General features: G+C 34.3%; 4 protein-coding genes, 1 non-coding gene and 1 pseudogene across 5 annotated transcripts; 4 read left to right on the top strand and 2 right to left on the bottom strand.

Moving 5' to 3' along the window:
• Positions 1 to 987: 987 nt before the first annotated feature.
• On the top strand, positions 988 to 7,873 carry LOC100796344 (RNA demethylase ALKBH10B-like). Its single transcript, NM_001371042.1, has 7 exons — positions 988 to 1,702; positions 4,807 to 4,937; positions 5,078 to 5,195; positions 5,589 to 5,690; positions 5,844 to 5,959; positions 6,076 to 6,230; positions 6,791 to 7,873. The coding sequence occupies exons 1-7, from the start codon at positions 1,240 to 1,242 to the stop codon at positions 7,266 to 7,268; spliced, it is 1,563 nt and encodes a 520-aa protein (NP_001357971.1). The 5' UTR covers positions 988 to 1,239; the 3' UTR covers positions 7,269 to 7,873.
• An 894-nt stretch (positions 7,874 to 8,767) lies between these two features.
• On the bottom strand, positions 8,768 to 10,253 carry LOC102665065 (BSD domain-containing protein C22A12.14c). The gene has a single exon (XM_006576819.3). It carries the CDS (start codon positions 10,251 to 10,253, stop codon positions 8,961 to 8,963), a length of 1,293 nt encoding a protein of 430 aa, XP_006576882.1. The 3' UTR covers positions 8,768 to 8,960.
• A 149-nt stretch (positions 10,254 to 10,402) lies between these two features.
• LOC100795824 (exosome complex component RRP4 homolog) lies at positions 10,403 to 12,927 on the top strand (annotated as a pseudogene).
• On the bottom strand, positions 12,546 to 14,739 carry LOC100795293 (protein RESISTANCE TO PHYTOPHTHORA 1, chloroplastic). The gene is made up of 4 exons (XM_006576818.4): positions 14,033 to 14,739; positions 13,654 to 13,864; positions 13,017 to 13,186; positions 12,546 to 12,937 (listed from the first exon to the last, which is right to left on the bottom strand). The coding sequence occupies exons 1-4, from the start codon at positions 14,342 to 14,344 to the stop codon at positions 12,911 to 12,913; spliced, it is 720 nt and encodes a 239-aa protein (XP_006576881.1). The 5' UTR covers positions 14,345 to 14,739; the 3' UTR covers positions 12,546 to 12,910.
• Positions 14,740 to 14,884: 145 nt separating this feature from the next.
• On the top strand, positions 14,885 to 14,966 carry TRNAS-UGA (transfer RNA serine (anticodon UGA)). The gene has a single exon. It is a non-coding gene; the product is annotated as a tRNA-Ser (tRNA).
• A 4,548-nt stretch (positions 14,967 to 19,514) lies between these two features.
• On the top strand, positions 19,515 to 22,984 carry LOC100794761 (uncharacterized). Its single transcript, XM_003520504.5, has 4 exons — positions 19,515 to 20,276; positions 21,999 to 22,206; positions 22,303 to 22,432; positions 22,553 to 22,984. Exons 1-4 carry the CDS (start codon positions 19,630 to 19,632, stop codon positions 22,822 to 22,824), a joined length of 1,257 nt encoding a protein of 418 aa, XP_003520552.1. The 5' UTR covers positions 19,515 to 19,629; the 3' UTR covers positions 22,825 to 22,984.
• Positions 22,985 to 24,458: the final 1,474 nt, after the last annotated feature.

Genomic DNA, 24,458 nt, shown 5'->3' with positions numbered 1-24,458 from the left:
GCTAATGGTTTGCCACTAATTTTCAATAGGGACAAGGAGCTCTGCTTCTATTGGTAATCTTACCATACCAAGTCAAGTCGTTTGATGAGGATCTGTTGACCCTTGTGGAGAAGGTCGACAAAGCTATTTTGGAGTTGTTGTCGGCTTCACTGGACGAGTGGGCCATTTTGTTTTTTCCCTCAACGAGCTCCCCTTCAATGCCTTGGATGGTAAAGTGCTTAATCTTGTCCTCTTTTATGTTTGAGGTCGATGTCAATCGAGACTAACACTTGCTTGTGTTGTTGTTGCTTGTTTTGTAGGTATTGTGGGTGAGTTTGCCTGAAGGCCACTCGTGAAGCAGGTCGGACCTGGGAGTGAGACTGTGCCACCGTCTGCTTCTACTCTTATTCTTGGAGAAAGAGGTCAACCTGCTAGTGAGGTTGGCCTTGTTGTTATTTTTGCTGAGGTCATACCTAGCGCTCATTCCTCTGTTTTGGCAAAGAGGAAGCTTGATGATGGTACTGGGTCGTCTAACTGTAAAAAGTCAAAGACCTCTAGGAAGCTAGATAATGGTGCTGAAGAAAGTGCAACAACTGCTTTAGCCAGTACTGTTGTGATGCCGTTGTTCATTATTGTAGCACATTTGTTGAGTGTCAGTGTGGCAACCACTAGTACTCGTGTGGTGCCCCTCCTTCTTTTACAACTTCAATAATCCCTCCCTCTACTATTTTGGTGACGACATCACCTTCTTCATCTTCTCACCCCGTGTCTCCTTGCATCAATGGGTTAAAAAAAACGAGAATCTTTTAAAAAAAATAAGTTTTGATCATACACTTAAAATAAATAATTGAAATTAAACTTAATTAAAAACTATTAATTATTATCCATATATAGTAAAAAAGAATAATTATCTTTTTAATAGCTTTAACCTTTACGTAGCATTTTAAGCCAGGCACATGAAAGTGTGGTGTGATTGTGCCACGTTACACGGTAGGAAGGTCTCGAGTGTACGGATTTGGCATACAACACAAAAACAGAACAGGAGAGGGACAATAAATCCCACTCCTCTTTAAACCCCCCCTCTCCCCTGCACTGCATCTCATGAGACTCACTCAATTCTTCTTTCTCTAACTAAAAATCAAAACCCTTTCCATTGCAACAATAATAACAAATTATCAAACCCTGTTTTATTTTTCTTCTCTCTCTGTCTTGTATTGTGTTCTGTGTCTGCGTTTGTTTTGAACCATTTTTCCTCAAGCCATGGCGGCTGTCCCAGCATCGCGGACCGATCCACCACCGGCAATGGTGGCGCCGCCGCCGTTGTTGGTCTCCGACTCCTTCGCCAAGGATGCCATTCTCGCCTGGTTCCGCGGCGAGTTCGCCGCCGCCAACGCCATCATCGACTCTCTCTGCGGCCACCTCGCGCACCTCGCCGCTGCATCCTCCGACTACGACGCCACCTTCACCGCCATCCACCGCCGCCGCCTCAACTGGATCCCCGTCATCCAGATGCAGAAGTATCACTCCATCGCCGACGTCACTCTCGAGCTCCGCAGAGTTGCCGAGAAGAAAACGGAGACCGAAGCCGCGAAGAAAAGCGAGAGCAGCTTCGACGAGGAAGGGAAATTGGAGAAGCAAGCGGTGGAGAATGGCGGAAACGACGGTGGTGACGACGATGCCGCGCCAGTGTATGATTCGCCGGACAGTGAAATTACTGATTCAGGTAATAATAATCAATTCCACAGTGATCTCCTCTAATCTTTTTTGTTTTTTTTCTATTCAATTCAGTGCTATTAACACGATTCACCTTCAATTAATCGTCTTTGATATTTTATGATACTCTTTCGCGATTCATCTTCCACCTGTTGCCGGAGACTTAATGGTTTAATGTTTTTTTTTTCATTCTTAAAGCGAGATAGGAGATAACACAGTTTAATTTTTAGATTATTCGAAGTTACTACTTATGTTTTGTTAATCACGAAGGGTGAAAACTTTTTTGTGTCTCTTCATAGGAGCAAACTTTTTGGTTTTCTGCTTTTATATTTCTTTTTCACCACTTTTTCATAAAACAATTATATTTATATCAGGAAAAAAAGTTATTTTCGTTCCCTGCTGTGTGGCGAAGAAAAATAACCAAAGGATATTTGCCTATTTGGCATGAAAATTAGTTTATATATTGAAGTCAATTTTCGGTTGCGCAATGATAGACCGCAGACGTCGTTCAACGTTTTGATGCCCTTATTTTCCAATTAATTTTCAAAATCATCGCCAATAGGGTTTTTTTGTCTCTCTCACTTTTCCCCTCCTTCTTTTTAAAATGTTTTTGTAACTTTTGATTTTCTTGATAAGTAGATGTTATTAAACTAATGTCACGCAGAGAATATGTTTGATAATTTATTTTCATTACATTACCTTTTGATTTTGAATTCTTATTTTTTCATATTAGTTTTATTACATTTTTTCTAGAATTTAATTAAAATACGCGGACAATGTATGATATATCTTTTTTATATGATTCTAAAAATATATCTGATTCTAAAAAAATGTAAAAATATATCTGTTATTTTTTTATCTTATATATAAATATTAAAATTCATCTTAAAAATGACAAAAAATATAAAAATTATTATTAGTATGGTTTCATCATAATTTTCAATTATCATACCGAGTGTTTTAAATATTTTTCTATTAATTAATTCCTTAATTATTTCATTTATTGTAAAAAAATTGACATTTAATGTTTTTTTTGACAAAAAAATAAGAAAATTAATAAATAATTTAATGAGTAACAAGTTTACTAAATTATTCTTATTATTCATCATTTATTCTTTCACATCTCTGAATTGATTCTATTATATTAATAAAATATTTAATACTTTATTGAAAACCTAAGTCCCCAACTAGTATGGAAAAAATACAAGATAAAAAAGAATTGAGATGTCTTACTTTAATACATTCTTTTGGCTTTTTCTTATCATTTTCCTTATTTTCTGAACACGGTCTTGGTACCTTTGGTGTCACGGTTAGTTGGGAGCATGGTGGCAGGGGCGAATACCACAACGTTGATAGGGGGAGACATCTAGAGATGTGTGCATTTTTTAATTCTTATTAGTACTAGAGTCGGCTGAAGTGAACGATACTACGAGCCGGTTGCATAATGATCTTGTTTTGACGTCACGTGAGTGGTTCCATCTAATGGTATCGTACCACGTGCGGGTTCGGGGGCTTGAATGAGTGGGTAGTTGAGCTTTGACATATTAGGTGCTATTACCTATGAAACACCCTGGTGTGGTGTTCAGTGTTGTGGAGTTTCCTTGATGGGGTCCAATTTGGCGGGTCTCTACTCTGTCGACTCATGCTTGGGTGGAGGATCCGATGAATGGACTTCAATTATGGGTTAGGGTGTTAGGATTTAGGAAAATACTCAAAATAGAGAGTACTAATAATGAAAAAGAATAGAAAAGGAAAACAAAACATGTTCTGTTTAGGAGTACTAATAATGCTTCTACAATAATTCCTAGTGCATGATTGCTTATGGACCTGGATCCTTGCGGTCAAAGTTTCCTCCTGTCATCATCTTTTTTTAATACTTTAGCTCCTTGGTTAATCATAATAATTTAATGGTCCTATTTTTGTTGTTGAGAACATTTGATTGAAGAGGCTAGTGAGGGTCCAAACACCAAACTAGTTTGGTTACATGTTTTGAATGTGCATCAAAAGACATTTTTACATTAAAATACATATAAAAAATTAACTATATATTTAAGAAGAGAAATTAAAAAGGTTTTTTTTGGATGAATTTTCTTCTTCTTCTCTAGTGCTGTGAAATGGGAGAGAAGAAGTTTATTATCTGTTTCCTTTGTTTGGATTTTTATAAAATTTAAATAAATTATTTATAACTTAAAAAATTAAAATAATAATAAATATTTTATGTAAAGAAATAAATAATTTTTTGGGTTAAATTCAATTTTTTAGTCAGTATAATATTTTTTATATCATTATTATTTTTTTATACCTTTCTCATTTAAGTGTCATTCACTTTTTTTGTATTTCTATCTATTTAAATAATACTTCTTTTTTATTCAATTTCTATCTTTTTTTTCTCTCTTATTTTTTTTTTGTTTCTTGCATATTTGATTCTTCATCCAAATAAAGTACAAGAGATAGAATGAAATATGTGAGAAAAGATGAATAATGTGACAGAGATAGATAAAAGGATTTATTTTATAAAAAGTAATGTAAGAATTTGTTATACGTGTATTATTACTCTTTTTTTATTTTGTTCCGAAAAGAACAAAGCATGTTTGAGCAGCCGGTTGCGTTCATACCCTTACTGGGGACATGTCATCGTACTTTTGTTTGTTCCAATGGCTCGCCCATTTTGTCACTATTAACCGTACTCTGTGCTTGGGGGGACATTGGTATTGGTTATGCTTGGGGGAGGACTAACGCATGGTTACTTTGTTGGAAGGCGGCAAATGTTTCTCAACAATCACACAGCAAAAACAATTGTTAAATGATGAAATTTCAGTTTATCAATCTTAGCTAATGGTGACCATGACAATGTTTGGTTTATTGCTTACCCTTGTTGAAATATCTCTGCTTCTCTCGGTTAACCATCACTTTACAGGATAACCAAAGGCTTGAAGTTAAACTAACCATGCAACCAAAGATACGTATAATGAATCATAGCTATCAACTATACTGGTGAAAATATATGTTGAATTTGGACTAAAATGTGTTGCACTTTAATATGATAAGTCAATCCATCCCCCCTTTTGGTTGAGTGCTGAAAGTTGCATGGATTTTCTTTGGTCTGGTGTGCAGGATCTCAGGAAATGCAACCCAATGTGATGAACACCAATATATGTTCCAATCATGAAGAATGTGAAGGACGTTCTTCACAGATAAAGCTGACTAAGGGTTTCACAGCAAAGGAGTCCGTGAAGGGGCACATGGCAAGTTCTTTTGTTTACAACCTCAATAGTCAATAAATTGTTTTTAATAAAGAAGCATGGATTCATAGAGCTGGTATCACTAGTTTTTGTAATAAGAAGTAGCTGGATATTGCTGAATGACAGATGATTGCAATTAGCAGGTGAATGTTGTAAAAGGATTAAAGTTGTATGAGGATGTTTTCTCTGAATCAGAAATCTGCAAGCTGACTGATTTTGTGAATGAGATTCATGCTGCTGGCCAGAACGGGGAGCTCTCAGGTAAGTCACCATTAACTCGTTATTTCCTGCACTTTCAATTACTTTATATCATGCTAATTTTTAGGTTTCTAATCATCTCGGTCATCCTCAACCACAATGAAATATGAAGACAGATGGAAGCTGTTTATAGTTTTACTTGGGACTTATACAATGGCAGCAAATTTATTTCAATTTATTTAATAAATCAAGATCAGGTTCTATGTTATCCATAATAATAGGTCGAGAGTTTTTGGACTGATTATTATCTTTCTTAACACAGTTGTGGTTGTATGTCTTCGTTGTAATTTTTTCTTGTTTGTACCAATCACAAGACAGATTTATGCATTTAAAGCAAGTTGTTCTGTTGTATATAGTATTTTACGTTCTAAACTAATCTTCTTGAATAAAATGTAGGTGAAACTTTTATACTATTCAACAAACAGATGAAGGGAAACAAGAGAGAGCTGATTCAGTTGGGTGTTCCGATATTTGGACAGATAAAGGACGATACCAAAAGTAAGAAGAAATTATTAAAAGGAAGATTTGATAATTTGACAGTCTTTCTCCACCTTAACAAAACTGTAATTTGGTTCTTCTAATCTGATATATTAAAAAACAATCTAAATTATAAAGATAGTAATTCGGCTTGTTTTCCTTTTTTGTTTACAGACAACATAGAGCCGATTCCAGCACTTCTTCATGATGTCATTGATCACCTTATTCAATGGAAATTAATTCCAGAGTACAAAAGGCCAAATGGTTGTATAATCAACTTTTTTGAAGAGGTAAACATGTCGTGTTTTCCTAATCACTTTCCTTGTCGTGTATTAGTCTGATCTCTGAAAGGTACTATAAGCATTCATTTCTACAAGGGAGTAACCTACAATTTTATAATTTGTAGGAGGAATTTTCTCAGCCATTCCTGAAACCACCACATTTGGACCAACCTCTATCCACCCTTCTTCTCTCTGAATCAACTATGGCTTTTGGGCGTATCCTTACGAGTGAAAATGATGGGAACTACAAGGGGCCACTCATGCTCTCATTGAAGGAGGGGTATATATTAAACAACTTACACTCTTTAGTGGTGTGGTTCTAATCCACCATTTATTTATTTTTAATATTCTTGTCATATTTCTGGATATCAAGGCAGAATACCTTCAACATTTATTTGACAGCATGTAAATGAATAATAAGCTATGCAACTTTAGAAGTGACACCTAGTTTCAATTTTTGAGAAGTGGCACCTAGTTTTAATATTTTATCATTATCCCTTTAGAAGTCTCCACTCTGATCCCGGAAAAGCTCATTTTTCCACATATATCCCTTTCTCATTCGTATAGTATATTATGTATTTGAAGTGGCTAAGTTCTCCTTCTTGAATAAGTATTAAATTCTACATTAAAGGTCTGAAAGCTTCTGAGATGTTCTTAAGGAATGTTAGATATGGAATTATGGATATAGTGACAGGGGCTGTTCAATATACCCTGATAGGATTGGCATTTAACTCAAGCCTTATTATTATTACTTGTTTTGCATTTCTTCAATTGCTTTCTTTTGGTCCATAACATTGTAGTATTTTACAATACGTGATTAGATGTTGAAACGCAATGCAGGTCTCTTTTAGTGATGAGAGGAAACAGTGCTGACATGGCAAGGTACGTAATGTGTCCATCCCCTAACAGAAGGGTGAGCATCACCTTCTTTAGAGTGAGACCAGACTCCAATCATTGCCAATCACCAACTCCTACCATGACAACTGCGATGACTCTTTGGCACCCAAGCATTTCTAGCCCTTTTACTTTGCCAAAGGGACCTCTAAATGGCTATGAGGCTATGGATATGATGCCCCAATGGGGATTACTTAGTGCTCCAATGGTCATGCTAACTCCTATGCGCCCTATGGCAGTAAATACTCGCAAACTTCCTCGAGGTGGTACTGGGGTTTTCTTGCCTTGGAAGGGAGCATCCAGAAAACATACAAGGCATCTTCCACCGCGCGCTCAAAAAGGACGCCTTATGGAATTACCCTCCCCAGTTGAATCACACATGGGAGAGTCCACTTCTGAACCCAGCATTGCTGTTGAAGGATAGGTATGATTTTAGTCTCAAAGCTGCCATGGGTTTAAAGAGATGTGAATTGCCTCGGTTATTTGATCTGGACTGTGGAGTATTTATTTTGTTGTACAAACGGGCACAGGGATTGTTAGAAGAGTTTGTTAAATTCAATTTTTTTTCTCTCACATTTCCCCTTTAACTTGCTTTTTAGATAGATACCTTAGAATCTAGTATGCACAATAGTTTTTCGTGCGTTCCTATCAGCTTCAGGGATTTGGAGAAGTCTTGCTTCCAAATTTGGAGAATGTGAATTATAAGAATGGTCATTTATATTTTCATTTAGAGGTTTAATTTGAGTCTGCTGTCTGCTGGCTGTTGAAGCTGCTTCAAGACATATGAGTATTAAAAGTGGTTCAGGATATGGAAAGCAATATTAATAGAGAATGGGAGGGGAAGGTAGTAAACATTCCTCCCTTTTGTGTGCATGATCTCTTGATGGATTCTGTTTTTCCTTTTCCTCAGCAGAACACCGGAAAATCAAATCATTATGAGGATGAATGGTTATGATCGTCTACTTAATTTGCCATTATGATATAGGAGGGTTAATCTTTATAGTGAAATATTTTGACTTTATAGACTTGTATAGATAATAAGTACCCATCTCTAATGTATTTATTGTTAATTTGAATTAAAGTAACTTATAATTAATAACAGTTTCTACTGAAATAAAAAGGATTGCTCTAAATGCTTCCGGTGAAGATTTAACTCTGCAGTACTCTTATCCTCGATGGACATTTCAAATTATTTAGCATCTTTCTGAAAGTTCTTACTCAGAATTAATATATTATCTTCTAAAATTTGAAAGAATATATATTTCTGGAGTAAATGAACCCACACTACTAAATCTGCACATCTATATGCTGTATGCATCAGATATATCAGCTATTTTGGTGAATTTTTCTACTATTTGAAGCAATACAATAAAGAAGTATACCATAGCCTCATGTCATTGTAAAAGAAAAGCACTTCAATAGAACAAATAGTTTCGCTAAGACTAATGGTTAAGAAATCAATAAATATAATTTTTTTTATATATTAGAAATCAAGTAGGGATGCATTGATAACATCGTAAGTTATACTATTTTTCCATATCAACTTTCCACATTTGATTTTTTGGGCTAGTTTGTTTAAATTTATTTGTTGAAATCAATACTTATTTTAATAAAATAAATAATTTTATGTTTTTTAGTGTGTTTGTCTACTCTGCTGATTAAAAAATGATTTTTAATTATTTTAAAAAATAAATCTTATCTGTTTTTTTTAAAATATTTATATAAAAAATATTTATTTTAAAATTAATTTTTTAAAATTAAACAAAATAAACCACTATCCATCACGTGAAATGGTTAATGAAACCTCGAAACTACTTAGGTAGTAAATGGGCCAGAGAGTTGAAAGACTTTCCCACGTGAAGGAGCTATTTCCAATTGGTTTCAAAATGCACGGATTTTCTTGAGTCACCATACATTGAAGTGTATCCAAAACATTTGTTAAAAATTAAAGAGAAGGGATATATCAATTAAAATAGTTGTTTTTCATACATTTAAAATGTGTAAGAATGAGACTTCTAAGAAATTTACACAAATATAAAAACAAAAAGAGAATGCTAGTTTCTGTTATGAAAACCACACTTACATGCATAAATCTCATGAAAGTGAAGCTCATATCTCATGCCTTAGCATGTTCATCATCATCTTCAATGTCCCAACTCAAGTCGTCTTCTTCGTCTTGCTCTTGAGCAGCACTGAGGCGCTTCCGCAAATCAACTTTGGTAGGGCTACCCGTCCGAACTTCCTTCTCTTCATCAATTCTACTAAGATTCTCAATTTCATCCCACTCAAGATCCTCCTCCTCTTTCTTGTTCCCCGAGTGCTTATTTGCAACCAACGAATCTTTTCCATCATCAACTTTACTTTCCATTATCACTTTCTTACCAGAATCCACACCAGAATCTTTCCTCTCATCATCTTCATTGATAGTTTTCTTACTACTTCCATCACCCATCTTCTCAACAACCTCTTTGTTCTTGTCAACCTTTGATTCTTCGACACACTCATCTCCCTTGCTTTGCAATAAATCACCTCTCTTTTCTTCCTTAGACCCCTCCTCACCAGACTTATGCATCTCTTCCACATTCAATTTCTTTGTTCCATCACCATGCAACTCAGAATCTCCCTCTTTCCCCTTATTCTCATCCCCATCACCATCATCATCATCATCTTCAACATCCCAACTCAACTCCTCCTCTTCCCTCGACATTCTCCTCACGAGTCTCGCCCTCACATCCTCAGCTTTCTTGAGCCTATAAACTCTATAATAATACCTACACCAAAACGTGTCACGGTCAACAACACTGGGAACAACCCTCTTGAAAACACTCTCCATCGCCTCACTCTCTTTTAAAAAATCCTCAATTTCATCACTCTTCCCTTCCAACGAAAACCCTGATTTCCAATCAGTATACTCATCCGAATCCTCAGGCACTTCGGTGTAGGTGCTAACGTCACCCTGAATTGCACGAACCTGTGCGTCAAACCTATTATAATAGCGCTTCGAATTGAAACTCTTTTTTTCTTCGTTGCCGCCGGGGTTGTTGTTTCTGTTATTATTATCGGAATCGAGATATGATTTGATGTGAGAGGTGCCTTTGACGACTGTGTTTCCGAACTGGTCGATGACGTGGCCCACCGTCTCGAGGGAACCGTGAGCGACCTCAATCTCCTTCTTCAAACCGGTGCCGAATTCCTGCAGGTCGCGACGGTAGGTATCGATGATGGATTCCGATTTCGCGCTTAGGGTTTTCCATAGGCCGCTGAATTCCCACGCGCCGCCGTCGCTGGTGGGGGAATCGGATAGGTGCTCGGAATCGCGACTCGCTTCTTCTTCGTCTTGCGATTCGGTTTGGCGAGCATTGTCGTCGTCGTCGTCGTCGTCGGAGAAAAAGGAGGTGAAGAAATTCATGAGGAATGCAGAGACAGAAAGATTAGAATGTTTTGTGAATTTTTAAACATATGAGATAGGAATCAATCAGGTAGAGTGCGCGTCGTGGAGTAACCAGCAACTAACAAACAGCCCGTAACCGAAGGCTGAGGATAACGCCCAACAACACAAAACTCTGAAACTGATTTTCTGCTTAATATAATTAAAATCTTTTAATATTTTTAAAGAAAAACTTTTAATAATTAATGATTATATAATAATATATAATATAATAGATATAGTACTACTGGCAGAATTACTATTTGTCTCATGCAAAAATGTGTTTAAATAAAAGGGTGCTTTCTGCCCCAATTAAGATGAAATGTGGAAATCCTCTCATTCAGAATTATTATTTATTCATGCTAGAGGCGGAGGACAGCTGCGGATGAGCTAAACATGCGCTGCATTTTCGAGGAAAATGATGTTGTTTGTGTATGTCCAGTTGTGTTGTGTATAATGAAAAGTACGTACTTTGGATGAAGGAAATGACAGTTGATTATTTTCTGGACCTATGTATTTGACACAGGCCGAAGTTTGTGGTTTCCAGCATGATGGCTTACACCTTCAAGCAAGGAGTCGGAAATATGGAAAGGTATGCTTCTGTTTTTCCCACAAAATGTAGTTGCACATTGCATAAAGTTGGAGACAGTAGTAAATGCAAATTTCTTTATGAAATGGGCGTTGTTGCATACAGATATAATAGTACACTTCTTCTAAGTCGCAATTATGTTTTTTTGATTGAGATATGAGGAAGTCCTTTTGAAATGAGGGTAAATATAGTTCTAGTTGCCAGGGTGGTTACATGAATTATATAGATGGCACGTGATATATTCTTGTTGTTTCTTCAGTTTTTTACTATTACTAATGTCTTTCAGTTGTATGGCAGCTTAATAGAGGTCAACTGCTTATAGTCCCACCTTATTTAGTGAAGAGACAAAAACAACATTTCCATCATCTTGAGGAGTTTGGTATTGATTTGATACTTGGCTGTAATGGATTCATATGGGTTGGGGAACATGTTGAAGCCAAAGATGACATGGTAGAAGATCAAGTGAGCCAATCTGATCCACAAGTTTTATTGCCTAATAACATTGTATCAGTCTTGAAGAACAAGAGAAAACTTACACAATATTGGAGACAAGAAATTACATATGCAGAGCTGCTAATGCTGTTAGAGTATTGTCAACCTTAGGCTTCAATATTACATTGGAAATCATCAAGGGAATTATTGATCTAAGCCTATCTATGAATCTTGAAATGCACGATATGCTTGGTTCTGAGTTTTGTGTTCTGGTTGCTGAAAAAGAGGCTGAAAGGAGAAGCTCAAGCAAAAGGAAGCGGTAGATTGTGAAGTGGTGGTGCTTTTTGACCGGACTAGTGTAATTTAGTTTACAATTTACTAAATTGGTGTAACTCCAAAAAGTAAAAATTCCCAAAATAGTGTAAGTCACATTTGAGATAGCAAAGTACAAAAGGGACTTCATATGGATGAAGTAAGGAAATGAATGTTTAAACGAGTTGTACTTGTTGGCTATGACTTTTTTATTTTAAATATATCTACATATTTGATAGAGATAGCTAACTATTTTTTAATTAAAAAAAGGAGAAAGGGTAGTTGTATCTCCCAAATACAATTTTCTTATTTTAAATTTTAGTATATAAATATGATTTGTATTTTAAATTTTAATAGATAAGTATGATTTTGAAAACAGGACTTGCCTAAAATTCAAGCCTCCTTGATGAATTATGCTGCGCAGGAATTTCCATGTTGAGCTTGCAGTTAGGTGTTTCGTAGCTTTCTCAGGTGCAGTGTTTGCATGCCCGTGCAATTTGTTTGGGTTTATCTCTTATATGAGCTTGTCAAAACCCGCTTTTGATGAAATGCATTGCCGGGGAAGTCAACCCAGTAGCATTGCCATGTTGAACTATCTGTTTGGCATTTTGGTGCCTGCTCCATTGCAGTGTTTGTTTTGTTGTGCAATTTTGTTGTATTTGAGAAGATGAGTGAAAGGGATTTGGTTTCCTGGAATGCGATGGTTACTGGATATGCTCGAAATGGCTGTGTATGGCCTTGTTCCTTTTTCATGTCTCTAGTCTTTTGCATTTTCTTTTGGTTGTTCGTTCCTGCTTAGTCATCTTAACCAAATTATGAACCTGACCACAAATAACAACCCTTACTCTTCATTCATCAGATACAAACCAGGATACATCTGTCTTCTAAATTTTAATTTTCGTCCAGTTAAGAAAATACGTTACAGCCATCGAAAATCTCAGTGGTACAAAAATATATGTATCATGACTTCACATTTCATCTTTTGGAGGTTCTTGATTACATTCGGGAATTTCAAATTTCCTGCAACGTGAGACACGGCAATAATACAACATGCTAAACTTTTTAAAGAACCTATAACATTCTCTTCATTTGATGTTTAACGAATGCAACATGGTATCTTGCTCCCCTAGTAGATGCAAAGGCTACTCAAACTTTTAACACAGAAATCACTCATCCATGAGTTGGGGGCCATGAAGTGCTACAAGGAATGTCACATCTCATTGCTGCGTGTTATACAAAATTGAGATCCATGAGAAAGACAAAGCCAACAAGCATTGATAACTTTTACTAACCAAATTTGGGTTCCTTAATCCGTTCTCTGAAGCCATCCAAACTGCAAGAGACACGCTTCAGATTACAAGTTACATGAAAGTAAAGCTAACAGTAAATCTAGACTACTTGAAAGTATGCACCTTCCATGCGTACATTCCCAAGAAGGCTACTACATCTGCGGACCAAACAACAGCAAAGGACTTCCAAAAGAATGGGATTATAACATTGATCAATGGGACGAGGAGAAAAAGATAGTTGAGAGCTTCTTTCTCATTCTTTGAGCAATCTCGAGCTCGTAATGAAGGAATTGCTGCACAAATACAATGGATTGTATCATCATAAATTCTTTTACACTAACTAAAGAACAACTTTGAATTTGACTCTTCTAAAGGGAATAAGAGTAAAATAAGTACATGATAAATCAATTGGTGACATTTCAAGTTTTCAACATTTTATGATTTGTTATGTATCTGTATCTAATACTAACCACTGATTCACTCATTAACAATTAAGATTACTTTGTCCTCTAAGGTGACAAAATCCAACAACAATTAGTATGAACGAACAACTGATAATATTTACATTTGGCTTCAATTTCAAACACAAAACATAAGTTCTGAGAAATACATCATCTTTAAAAGGTTCTGAAAGTTCTCATAACTGATCACCAAACATCCTACACAGAATGGTAAGGGGCAAAGCATGCAGCAGCAAGCAAGTGCTTGTTGTTTCATACAACAATGAATTCAGAACGAAATTGGAAGGTAAAAATCTTACTGAACATCCAAATGGACCACATTCCCATTAATCTCCAAATGTCAGGTTCATCAGAAGGGAATATGAGATTAAAAGACAAAGCTCCTCCCAACAACATTGAAACATACCCTTGAACCTCAAAAACACTGTACAAAACAGTTCCAGGCACTGCAGGGTTTTTTGTAGCCGTGGAAGCCCTTGGTGCAAAGGTAGCAGCAGTCTTCTGAGCAACCTGTCACATAACAAAACAAAAAACATCAAAATCATCATGCAGAGGTTTTAATTTCAAGTAATTCTCTAAGAAAGGATGGATTTTAACGAACTGAGCACTCTTAAAATTAAACTTAGATTGAAATTCAAGGATGATTCAGAAATGGGAAGTTATAAGTTAGAAACCAACCTTTTTAAGTTCTTTGTCAATTGGAGCAGAAAAAGTGGACGTGTTTGTGTTGTCCTCGTTGGTGTTCTCTTCCACTTTATTCTCCTCTGAAAGTTCCTCAACCACCGTTTGCGTGTCTACTTCATCGGAAGTGGCACGTGCGGAGAGCGTGGCCCGAACCGGAGAGTGTGACAAGAAGTTGGTAGCAACTGTGGAATGGAACCTCGGAAGGTTAAGGTTGGTGTTGTTGTTGTGTCGAAGCGGAGAGAGGAAAGAGTAAGGGACCCCACAAAGGTAACGGTTTGTAGAAGGCGGTGAGATTAACGTGTTCATTTTTTTGGATTCTGAAATCAAGTTCTGCAATCGGAAACTGAGAATCGACGACGGTTGAGAAGAAGAAGAAGAAGAAAGATAAGGAATGTGAGGTGGAATTGGAACGAAGCAAAGCAGTGACGTCTAAACGACAACGTCCAGAAACCCGCTTAAACTCTAACGGTCTGAATTTACTTGTTTTACAATAATAAATAAATATAAAATGAAAGGTAAACAACGTGAATTTTTTTTATCATTCTAGTTTTACTCTTCTCTTTCTATTTCATGAATGGTTCCATAAGCAATTTTTGGTAGATAATTGTTTTGAAATGAAGATACCACAACCCAAACTTCAAAAGCTTAATCTCATTGCTTCAAATTCTTCATCTACATTCTACAGTTGGATGATATGTAAAAGAACATTACTAAAGTATGACATTGATATTATTTGCAATAAAAGATACTTAGCTCAATCAAGCTGCAAATGTTATTGTTGTGCAACATTAAACGTAATCCACAATTATTGTTAATATAAGACACGGATTGACATGTAACAATAATGTCGATATGTCCGAGTGGTTAAGGAGACAGACTTGAAATCTGTTGGGCTACGCCCGCGCAGGTTCGAACCCTGCTGTCGACGATTTTATTTTTTTTTAATTTTGTTTTTCAATCAGTTTGATTGAAAAATCGAAGGTGGATTAGGTTAATATATTCATATGCTTCATTTTTCTTCTACCTCTCTTAATTTCTCACCACATTACTTTTTACATACCAAATTCTCTTTCTTTTTTTTCCTCTCGTGCACTCCATTTTTTTAATAGTAACATTCAAGGCTTGTACTTAACAATTTTCTTCATAATAATGATAACAACATCCAACCCTGAAACGCTCTCCAGACTTGCCTTCGGAATGGGACCCATCCAGTACATGTTGTCTGCTAAGAAGGGTTACATATACATATCACCACATTCAGTTTGGGTATTATAAAATGGACCTATTTTATGACAACAATATGGGAAACTTATGATTAAATTTAAGGCTGCAAGGGTGTAAATTTGGGACTATTGAGCACAATTAATAGTATTGGGGCTCTGGCCCTTGTGGAAATGAATTTAGCCTTATGCAATAATGACTCTCTTTGACGACTTTGCATTATTATTGTTTTGAGAGCACTCAACAATTAACATAGATTATAGATATAGTTGTCCTTGATTCGGACATGCTTAGCTAACCTCATGAATGATGTCAACTTAGGGGTGCTCAAGCTCAACTACCAGTCTTGTAGTTTCAGCTCGAGAGAAAAAGGTGAAAATTTAAGCAAATGATAGTGTTCATTTCAGAACAATCATTGAGGCAATGAATGAGTTCTATCTGCCAATGCACGAAATCTCAAAGAATATTTCACCTCTGATTCATGTCATGTTAAAATGGAATTATAATGATGGCTAACTTTCATCGTGGAGCTGATAAAGAAGTGTCCGTTATAGAAATGCTACATTCTTACATTGCATTTGCAAAGGCAAAATGCTGGCGTCATATATTATATATGTAGGACACACCCACTGAACAATACATGCACGTTCCCTAATAATGCATGTTTACCCCAGCTAATTCACATCCTACTGTTATACGCTGTATACCCATTACAGAGATTCTCCCCCGGTTCGTGAGATTATATTAGTTTGGGTAATGATACATGAATCATTTTCTGTTTTAAACATTGTTTAATTTAAATATTTTATCAATCTTGATCATTTTTCTCCATTTCTTTCATCTCATCACATTAGAAATCTTTATGAGAAAAAATCATCCAATCACCACTTATTATATACGATAAGTTTGTTGATTTTTAAAATAATTTTCTTAAAATAATTTAAGTAATAATTTATGATTAGACAGTATAAAACTATTTTATATTGTTATTATATAAAGATTAAACTCTCTTATTACACCTATTTTTTTTCCTTCTTATTTCTCCATGTGTAAGATAACATAATAATATAATGTTTATCAGACATTTTTCAATTATTTTTGCAATTGAAACTAGTAGCTTTGAATAAATTATCTTATCATCAAACACTTCATAAGCTAAAGTCCATGTGTAAAATACGGACTTTTCTTTAATTTATTTATTCATAGTAACAATTACAAGGAGGAATACCTAATAGAATGGAAGAAAGATGCAAAAAGCGTAAGTATTAAAATTCGTTAACATTCAATTGAACATTCATAAAAAAGTTAATTAGGTGACATGATTTTTAACATATAATTTTTTTTACACATTATTAACATATATTAAATATTCTAGTGAAAGGAACTTCCAATGGCCAGACCCGGAACTTTGTTTAAGAATAAAAAGTTTGTCAATATGCCGAGATCTTTCTGAGCTTTGAAGACCAAATTTATGCATTTGGCATCTTATTTGATACGTCAAATCCAGCTAGACCCACATATTAGTTCATAGCATTAAATATACATTACTTTACCTAATCTTCATTTTTAAAACAATGATTTAAGTGGGTGCCATTTGTCGACATTTTGATGCCCCTCTCCTTAAAATCATTCATACTACGTTATTCAGGCAGATAAGTACCTATGAGCCTGTTGAGTGTTGAGCCGCTGATTCGCAATCAACTATTTGTACATTGAGACCCCTGTTCATGTCTTTCTTTTTCAATCTTAATCCCATGCTTGATTTTCTACAGAAAGTGACAGCACGTGATCTATATTACATTTTACATGTTACATGTTGCTGTGCTATAAGTTTACAAACAGACCTTCCTGTGTTAGTTTCATTGATGTCTTATTATGAGTGGTGGTCAAATCCTATATTGTGTGTATCTTTTTATTGTAAAACTAGGACTGCATCTTGATGTAAAGGGGGAGGGGTATCCCTTCTACTTCCATCTTTTAATAAATTTTGCTTTAATTTATCGAAAACAAAGCTCAATATTAGGCTTCAATTAACTATATACAAAAGTCAAACACTTGGATATGAAAATATCTAAAACAATTATCATTAATAGGAGCAAATCACAACGAGATTATTCATCATACTTTATCTTTTAACTGTTGTCTTTTCCCTTGGTATATGGAGCATGTTTACCCTGCAACTATTTGGATACTAGGAATTGTATTGGCAAAGTCAAGAACATCATTAATTAAATTACAGAAGAGATTAATGTCTGGTGACATAAACTAAAACGTAAGAATTCTTTAAAATAAATAAATAAATAAAAACGCAAGAAGCTTATCTTATATATAGTACTAGTATATGATACCCTACATTGCCTAAAAAAAGTATATATGAGACCCTACATTATCTCATTTTTCTTATAGAATCTTCCTAAAGGAAAGGTTAATTATTTTTTTCTTAAAGTATTTCTATATTAATATCACACATGTATTTATAATTACTTATCCAGTTATCCTCTATCCTCTTATGACACAAAGCCAATGTTTGATGTAAAATACTGAAGAACGCAAAGGAAAGGTGATGAGTTGAGGCTAAGGTCCCCTTTCCAACTAAAGTGATGAAGTATTTTATCATAGAAAATCTCACTTGTCGATCACCGGTCCTAATTCTTTTGATTATTTGGAACAATGGTAGGCTCATGGGAGAGGGTACCACAGGTTTCACTTTCACGTGACTTGGTGTTCCAAACAAGAATCTCACTTCCATGGCCATGAGCAGAGTTGTTGGCTCACAGTCATATTATTATTACTTGTTTTTCCTTAATTGGTTTGTTGCATTGTTTCAATCAAACAAGGAAAACTAAAAGAATAAGAGTACTTTTAGCTAAAAGGCAACAACACTAGCTGAGAAATTTTGCATAAGTCACTTACGTGGATGCAACAAATATAACATTATATTCATGATCGATTTGTGCATTTTATATGCATATAAATTATACTATGTTGAAAGTAAACTTGTTTCTCTAGAATGCTAAAGGACACTAGGGTCATTTGCTAAATAAAAACAACTGAAGGTACTCAAGGTAGCCAATTATCTGTTCCGGACCGGAGAAGTTGGGGCCTGACATTGTCAATATGGTATGTTCGAGTCCCACCCATCTTTCATTTTCAGCCAAATAATGTCACCTTTATCCAAAAATAAACTAAACTACTCTGTATCATTAATTATGCATGGAAAAAAAATGTAAAATGAAATAAAATTAAACGGGTGCCAACTGCCAAATGTCACCAACTTATTTCCACGATTCCACTTTGGGGAGATTCTTAATCTTAAGTACTTCATCTGTAAGTTTTACAATGATTCAACAAAATTAGGACATTTTTAGAAACTATTTACTAAAAACACGATTTCTTTAAAATATATTATTAAACTATAACTATTTTGACCGTTGATCGGATTAATTCATCAAATTAACAAGTGAGTTCAATTATATGTAAGTATTTTTTTTAAAAAAAAATAAGACTAAGATTGCATGTGACTTTGTCACATTGAACTCACCAATCAGATTAGTAGATTCATCATTTGATATCCTAAGTTCACATGACATGTCACACAAACTTCTTGTCCAATAAGAAATTTTATGAATTGACAAGCTATCACTTGCAATGAAAAAAAAAAAAAAACTCATCTTTGAGAGACATGACAGTGCCTGACAGGTTGTACTAATAGTAGTGGCAAGTTCAGTGCATGCATGTCATATGTTTGACACAGAAAAATGTTGACACTACCAACGGAAAAAAAATAGAAAAAAAATCACTTTAAAAAAACTAAAAAAAGAAAAAAAATGTATTTTCTTTTTATTGGACAAAAGGTTCATGTGATATGTCATGTTGGAGTCTCTTATTAGAATAACAGTTTGTATGCGTATTATTATGATTGCAGAATCTAATATGAAATACACATAGACTCTGAATTTAAACTTACAAAAATAAAAATAAAAATATTGATGTGTCATTAAGCTCACTTGGCAAACCAGTGAGTTAACGAAATCAACCATTTAAATAACTCAATTTGATAAAATGTTAGAGATTAAAATGTATTAAAAATGGTAAGAATAGAGATTACTATAATGTTTTTATATAAAGAAACTAGAAGGCAAATTTTTGTAAGTATATATAAAAAGCAAATGAATAATTAAACCAAATGTTTCCAAACATACCCTTTTAATAATGAGTTTGTAAAAATATCATATTTTGGTAAAATTACCCTCATCTATGTCACAATTGCTCCCAGTAAAAATAAAGAAAAACTTAGGACTAGTCTCTACTCTCTAATATCACACTCACACCCATGCTTTGAAGCACAAGCGAGAGTTGAAAACTCCATCATGCTTAAATTCCTCAACAAGAACCTTCGCCGCCTCAGCTCCCACCTCCGCTGGCCACCACGACATCGTTCCAAGCCCACTCCCAAACCTCCTCCTCCTCCTCCCAAACCAATACGAATCGCAACGTTCAACGCCGCATTCTTCTCCATGGCACCGGTGCTTCCCGAAGCAGACGGAAAAACAACCACCGCCACCACCACCACTTCAGACGACAACAACAACATAGGACGACCACGAAGCATTCTGAAACAGTCCAAGTCTCCGCTGCTGGGGAAGTCGTCGAAGCTGAGAGTGTCCATCAACTTACCCGACAACGAGATTTCGCTGCGCCAAACGAGCTTCTCGGAGCATGAGAGATCGAAATTAGGCTCCTTCGCCGAGGGAAGAATCGAAGAAGGAGGAAAAGAGAGGCAGAGAAGAACGGTGGTTGAAGTTCTGAGAGAGCTAAACGCCGACGTTTTGGGGTTGCAAGACGTGAAAGCGGAGGAAGAGAACGGGATGAAGCCTTTGTCGGATTTGGCGAGTGCTCTGGGAATGAACTACGTCTTCGCTGAAAGCTGGGCTCCTCAATACGGCAACGCCGTTTTGTCTAAGTGGCCCATTAAACGCTGGAAGCTACAGAAAATCTTTGATCACCACGATTACAGGTAATTCATTTATTAATTACCACTTAATTAACATCTATCTATCTCATCAAATCTTAATTATTAATTAATCAAATTTCTTGTTGGAATATTTGCCACTTACTATTACTTTTTACTAATGCTAACAAATATTATGGGTTGACTTGGTTACAGAGAAAACAAAAAACCAGAGATTTGATAATGATAAAATTGATGTTAGATGTCAAATACTCACTAGTTTAGAATAAATTTCGAGAATACTTAAATACCTCTTTCCTTCTTGTATTTGTAAGATCTGATTTCTCTACTTTCTCTCTTTATGCTTATCTCTCTTTGTGTTTGTGTTGTTCTTGCTTTTTTAAAATTATACAATTTTAATGATTTTTAAAATTAAATGTTATTATTAAATATTAATATAATTGTTATGAAGTGTTATTTTTTCATGAGACAACGTAACATAAGGATAACAGAAAAACTAAATTCTTATTTGCAACTGGCGCTGTTGATAAGAAACACGCGTACCAACTGTGATAATAGCTGTATGCACTTAGCAGCGATGCAGAATGTCCTCAACTAAGCTTTTGTGTTGTCTGTCACCCATGTTATGTTATGCATGTATGTTCCTTTGAGATTTGAGATTGACATTTTCCTTCAACATTCTTGTGAACGAATTTATGGATGATGTAGACTGACACCAATTGATTGCTTTATTTATTTACTTACACCGCAATATATATTTAAATGAAGCAATATCAATCTTTACAGCTCTGCCTCTACACAAGACTTTCGCCCTTTAGTAGTATTTTTTACTTCACTTCTTGGGTCTTGTGCAACAAACTTATTTAATTATACTACTGTTTATATTCTGGCCGTTTTAATGCTCGTAGTCTATTTCCTTGGAAAATACAAGGTTTCATTTTAATTTTAATATTTTATTATTCCCATATCGTAAATTTGTTTATTTTATTTTAAATTTTTTTATCTTACCCTTTAATTATCTTTTTTTTTGTGATATCACCCTTTAATTATCTAATTTTGTTTCATCTGTTAACCTAACATCTAACATTTAATTATAGAATATCACCTCAACATAAATGTACTGACACAACATTTTCATTAAATATTGAATGTGAAATTAATAGATAAAACAAAATTACATAATTAAAATAATAAACAATTAAGTTCACAATTTTTTTTTGGAAGAACCAAATTTGTCAAATGACGATAGTAAAAGAATACTAAAATATTTAATCCAAATTATAACCATGCTTCTGCAACAAGTTGCTCCTGTTTTTCTTTTAGGGGCAGAGACGGCATAATAAAATAATTTTATGGTTGGTAAATTTGTACATGTACAATGCAATGTACGTACAAATTTTCATCATTTTGGAATATCTATTGCAGAACTAATGCTGCCGTTTCAAGAAAATAGCTAGATGCCCAATTTGTCTGATCTTGATGGAGAGAATATTATAAAACTGTTCTTACTCAATTTCATAATGATTTGAAGAAAGAAATTTGTCTTACTTTACTGCGAAGGTATTTGTTGCTAATGACCATATGTTAAATAATGATTATGGAAATATTAGTGGAAATCCAGCCTGTGAAAGGTTAAAACTTGAAAACAATTTAGCTAGAATAAATACAATAAAAGGAAATGTCCTTGGAATTTGAGGGTTAGAGAATGACTGAGCAACAAGGGTGAATGTGACAATTAAGCAACAAATTGTAATTTTATGGCAACAGGAATGTTCTGAAGGCCACTATCGATGTACCCCAAGAAGGTGAACTCCACTTTTACTGCACCCACCTTGATTATCTTGATGAGAATTGGAGAATGAAGCAGATAAATGCAATAATTCAATCTAATGATGAGCCACACATTTTAGCTGGAGGCCTTAATTCGCTTGATGAAACAGATTATTCCCAAGACAGATGGACAGATATTGTAAAGGTACATATATCCAGCAGAATCTCAATTTTTTTATGTAAAGGCTTAAAATAAAACAAAAAAATATTAATTTCTATCAATTGGTTCATTTGTATCTAGTACTATGAAGAGATGGGAAAGCCAACACCGAAGGTTGAAGTTATGAAACATCTCAAGAGCAGACACTACACGGATGCTAAGGATTTTTCAGGGGAATGTGAGTCTGTTGTCATGATTGCCAAAGGACAAAGTACAACAACAATCTCTTGACCTTTTTATTTTAATTACGAAAGTTCAATTTAAGCTTCTGGCTTTTGAAATTTCAACTTGTTTTTATACTAAGTTCCCTAAAATTATAAATATTATGCAGGTGTACAAGGGACATGTAAGTATGGAACTAGGGTTGATTACATATTTTCTTCCTCAGATTCTCCATATAAATTCGTTTCTGGATCCTACTTAGTCCTATCTTCCAAAGGGACTTCAGATCATCACATAGTGAAAGTTGATGTGGTAAAAGTAAATAGTAATCCTCAGGAAAATCTGACAAAGAAGCAGGGACAACGAAGACAGAAAGTTGTAAGAATAAAATCAACTCCATCGAAATGTATATGGAAAACACACAATGGAGATATAGATTGAATTCTTTTCTTTCCTCATTTTTTTAATTAATACGACCGAATATACTTTGGAGATGGAGCAGTTAGTTTTTTCCCTACTTCCTAATTGTGTTCTGTATATTCTTCAAAAGAATTACATGAAATAAGTATGAGATATGATAAGTTACACATTTGTTCTTTTAGTTTTTGGGATTTACATGGCTTTTGATTTCTGAGACTCTTGAAATAAGCGTGAGATATGATGAGTTACACATTTGCTTCCGGTGTGAAAAAATCTTAAAGATCGATCATTCTAAAACGGAAAAAGTATTATTGTGTATTTTCCTATCCAACTAGAAGGTTCTAGTGAACAGAGAGAACAATCAAACTCAAAATATTATAAGATGAGAAACTAACAATACATTTTGATACATTCTTTTAAAATACATCCTCTTTTATTAATTGAAATTTCTTTAAAATTACAAAAAAAAAATCGTATTTCATCTTATTTAATGACTTCATGTAATGATTTTGTAATTCTTAAAAAATTTCAACCAAATGAATGTGTGTTATTAACACTGATCTTACAAGACTTATGAAAAATAAAATCACATTCCAAATATTTGAGCTCATTAATTGTTTATAGATATATACCTCGGTGTAATATACATTTAGAGAGAAAAAATAGAATTGAAAAAAATATGAGAATACAATAAATAATATGATATAATAAAAAATAGTTTAATTGTATTTTTGGTCGTTGATATTATAATTATATAATTTTAATCTTTTAGATTTTCATTTAACCACTTGGGTTCTTCATGTATTACAAATATATGTAGTTTTAATCTCTTAAATTTCAATTGCATCAATTAAGTATCTCAATTGTGTGATATTTTTTTCCAAAAAAATTAACTCCAATTAATCACACCATTTCTCTTAATTTGTCACCTACTAAACAAAGGGTAATGAAAATATGAAATGTTTAAAGTGATAAAAAAAAAAAGCCGGAGAATGATGCGGGTTAGAGTAAAAAGAAAACTCCAATCCCAAGAAGTTGGGGCCATCGCGGTTCCTCTCGTGTAAGGATTCACATTTCATTGTTCACTTGAAAATTTGGACAACTTTTTCACCTTTAACTATTTTTTGTTCTGACCGAAAGGAGCTAACACCCACACCTTTGACTAATGTTGTTAGCACGGTAAATTTCTTATAGGAAAAAGGTTTTTTACATCCAAAATATATTTCTCACATTGACAAAAAAAAAATTGAGAAAAATATAAATATAATAGGTAATACGATAAAAATAGAGAAAGAAAAAGAGTTATTGATAAGATGTTTAAAATAAGTGAGGATTATAATATCTTCACTCAATCTCTTACTAGTAATATATATTTACATATGTTTATGCAATGTCATGTTTGTGTACTTAATTTTAGTCGAGAATATATATGTTAAAAAACTACTCTCTTGTTAAATATCGTGACTTCTTCAATTATGTTATATAATTTGTTATGATACTTTTTAATGGAAGGATCAAGTTTTTCGTGAGCAATTCTTAGTAAACTCTTAGTGCAAATTAATTTTATTAATCTAACCGATAAATAAAAAAAATATTGAATAAATCAAGTCTATAAATTTTTTTATAAAACTTTTAAATTATTTGATACTTCATTA

Source organism: Glycine max, chromosome 3, assembly GCF_000004515.6.
Source record: "Glycine max cultivar Williams 82 chromosome 3, Glycine_max_v4.0, whole genome shotgun sequence".
Classification (NCBI taxonomy): Eukaryota; Viridiplantae; Streptophyta; class Magnoliopsida; order Fabales; family Fabaceae; genus Glycine; species Glycine max.
Note: the sequence above shows the minus strand (reverse complement) of the source record. Positions and strands in the feature narration are given on the sequence as shown.

What these genes read in the sequence shown, in the direction of transcription:
- LOC100796344 (NM_001371042.1), top strand. Translation starts at nt 1,240, where the DNA reads ATGGCGGCTGTCCCAGCATCGCGGACCGATCCACCACCGGCAATGGTG. An exon ending in CAGTGAAATTACTGATTCAG is followed by an intron (nt 1,703 to 4,806) that starts GTAATAATAATC and finishes TCTGGTGTGCAG; the next exon opens with GATCTCAGGAAATGCAACCC. An exon ending in ATGCTCTCATTGAAGGAGGG is followed by an intron (nt 6,231 to 6,790) that starts GTATATATTAAA and finishes AACGCAATGCAG; the next exon opens with GTCTCTTTTAGTGATGAGAG.
- LOC102665065 (XM_006576819.3), bottom strand. Translation starts at nt 10,253, where the DNA reads ATGAATTTCTTCACCTCCTTTTTCTCCGACGACGACGACGACGACGAC.
- LOC100795293 (XM_006576818.4), bottom strand. Translation starts at nt 14,344, where the DNA reads ATGAACACGTTAATCTCACCGCCTTCTACAAACCGTTACCTTTGTGGG. An exon ending in TTGACAAAGAACTTAAAAAG is followed by an intron (nt 13,865 to 14,032) that starts GTTGGTTTCTAA and finishes GTTATGTGACAG; the next exon opens with GTTGCTCAGAAGACTGCTGC. An exon ending in GTGGTCCATTTGGATGTTCA is followed by an intron (nt 13,187 to 13,653) that starts GTAAGATTTTTA and finishes GTATTTGTGCAG; the next exon opens with CAATTCCTTCATTACGAGCT.
- LOC100794761 (XM_003520504.5), top strand. Translation starts at nt 19,630, where the DNA reads ATGCTTAAATTCCTCAACAAGAACCTTCGCCGCCTCAGCTCCCACCTC. An exon ending in TTTGATCACCACGATTACAG is followed by an intron (nt 20,277 to 21,998) that starts GTAATTCATTTA and finishes TTATGGCAACAG; the next exon opens with GAATGTTCTGAAGGCCACTA. An exon ending in GATGGACAGATATTGTAAAG is followed by an intron (nt 22,207 to 22,302) that starts GTACATATATCC and finishes ATTTGTATCTAG; the next exon opens with TACTATGAAGAGATGGGAAA.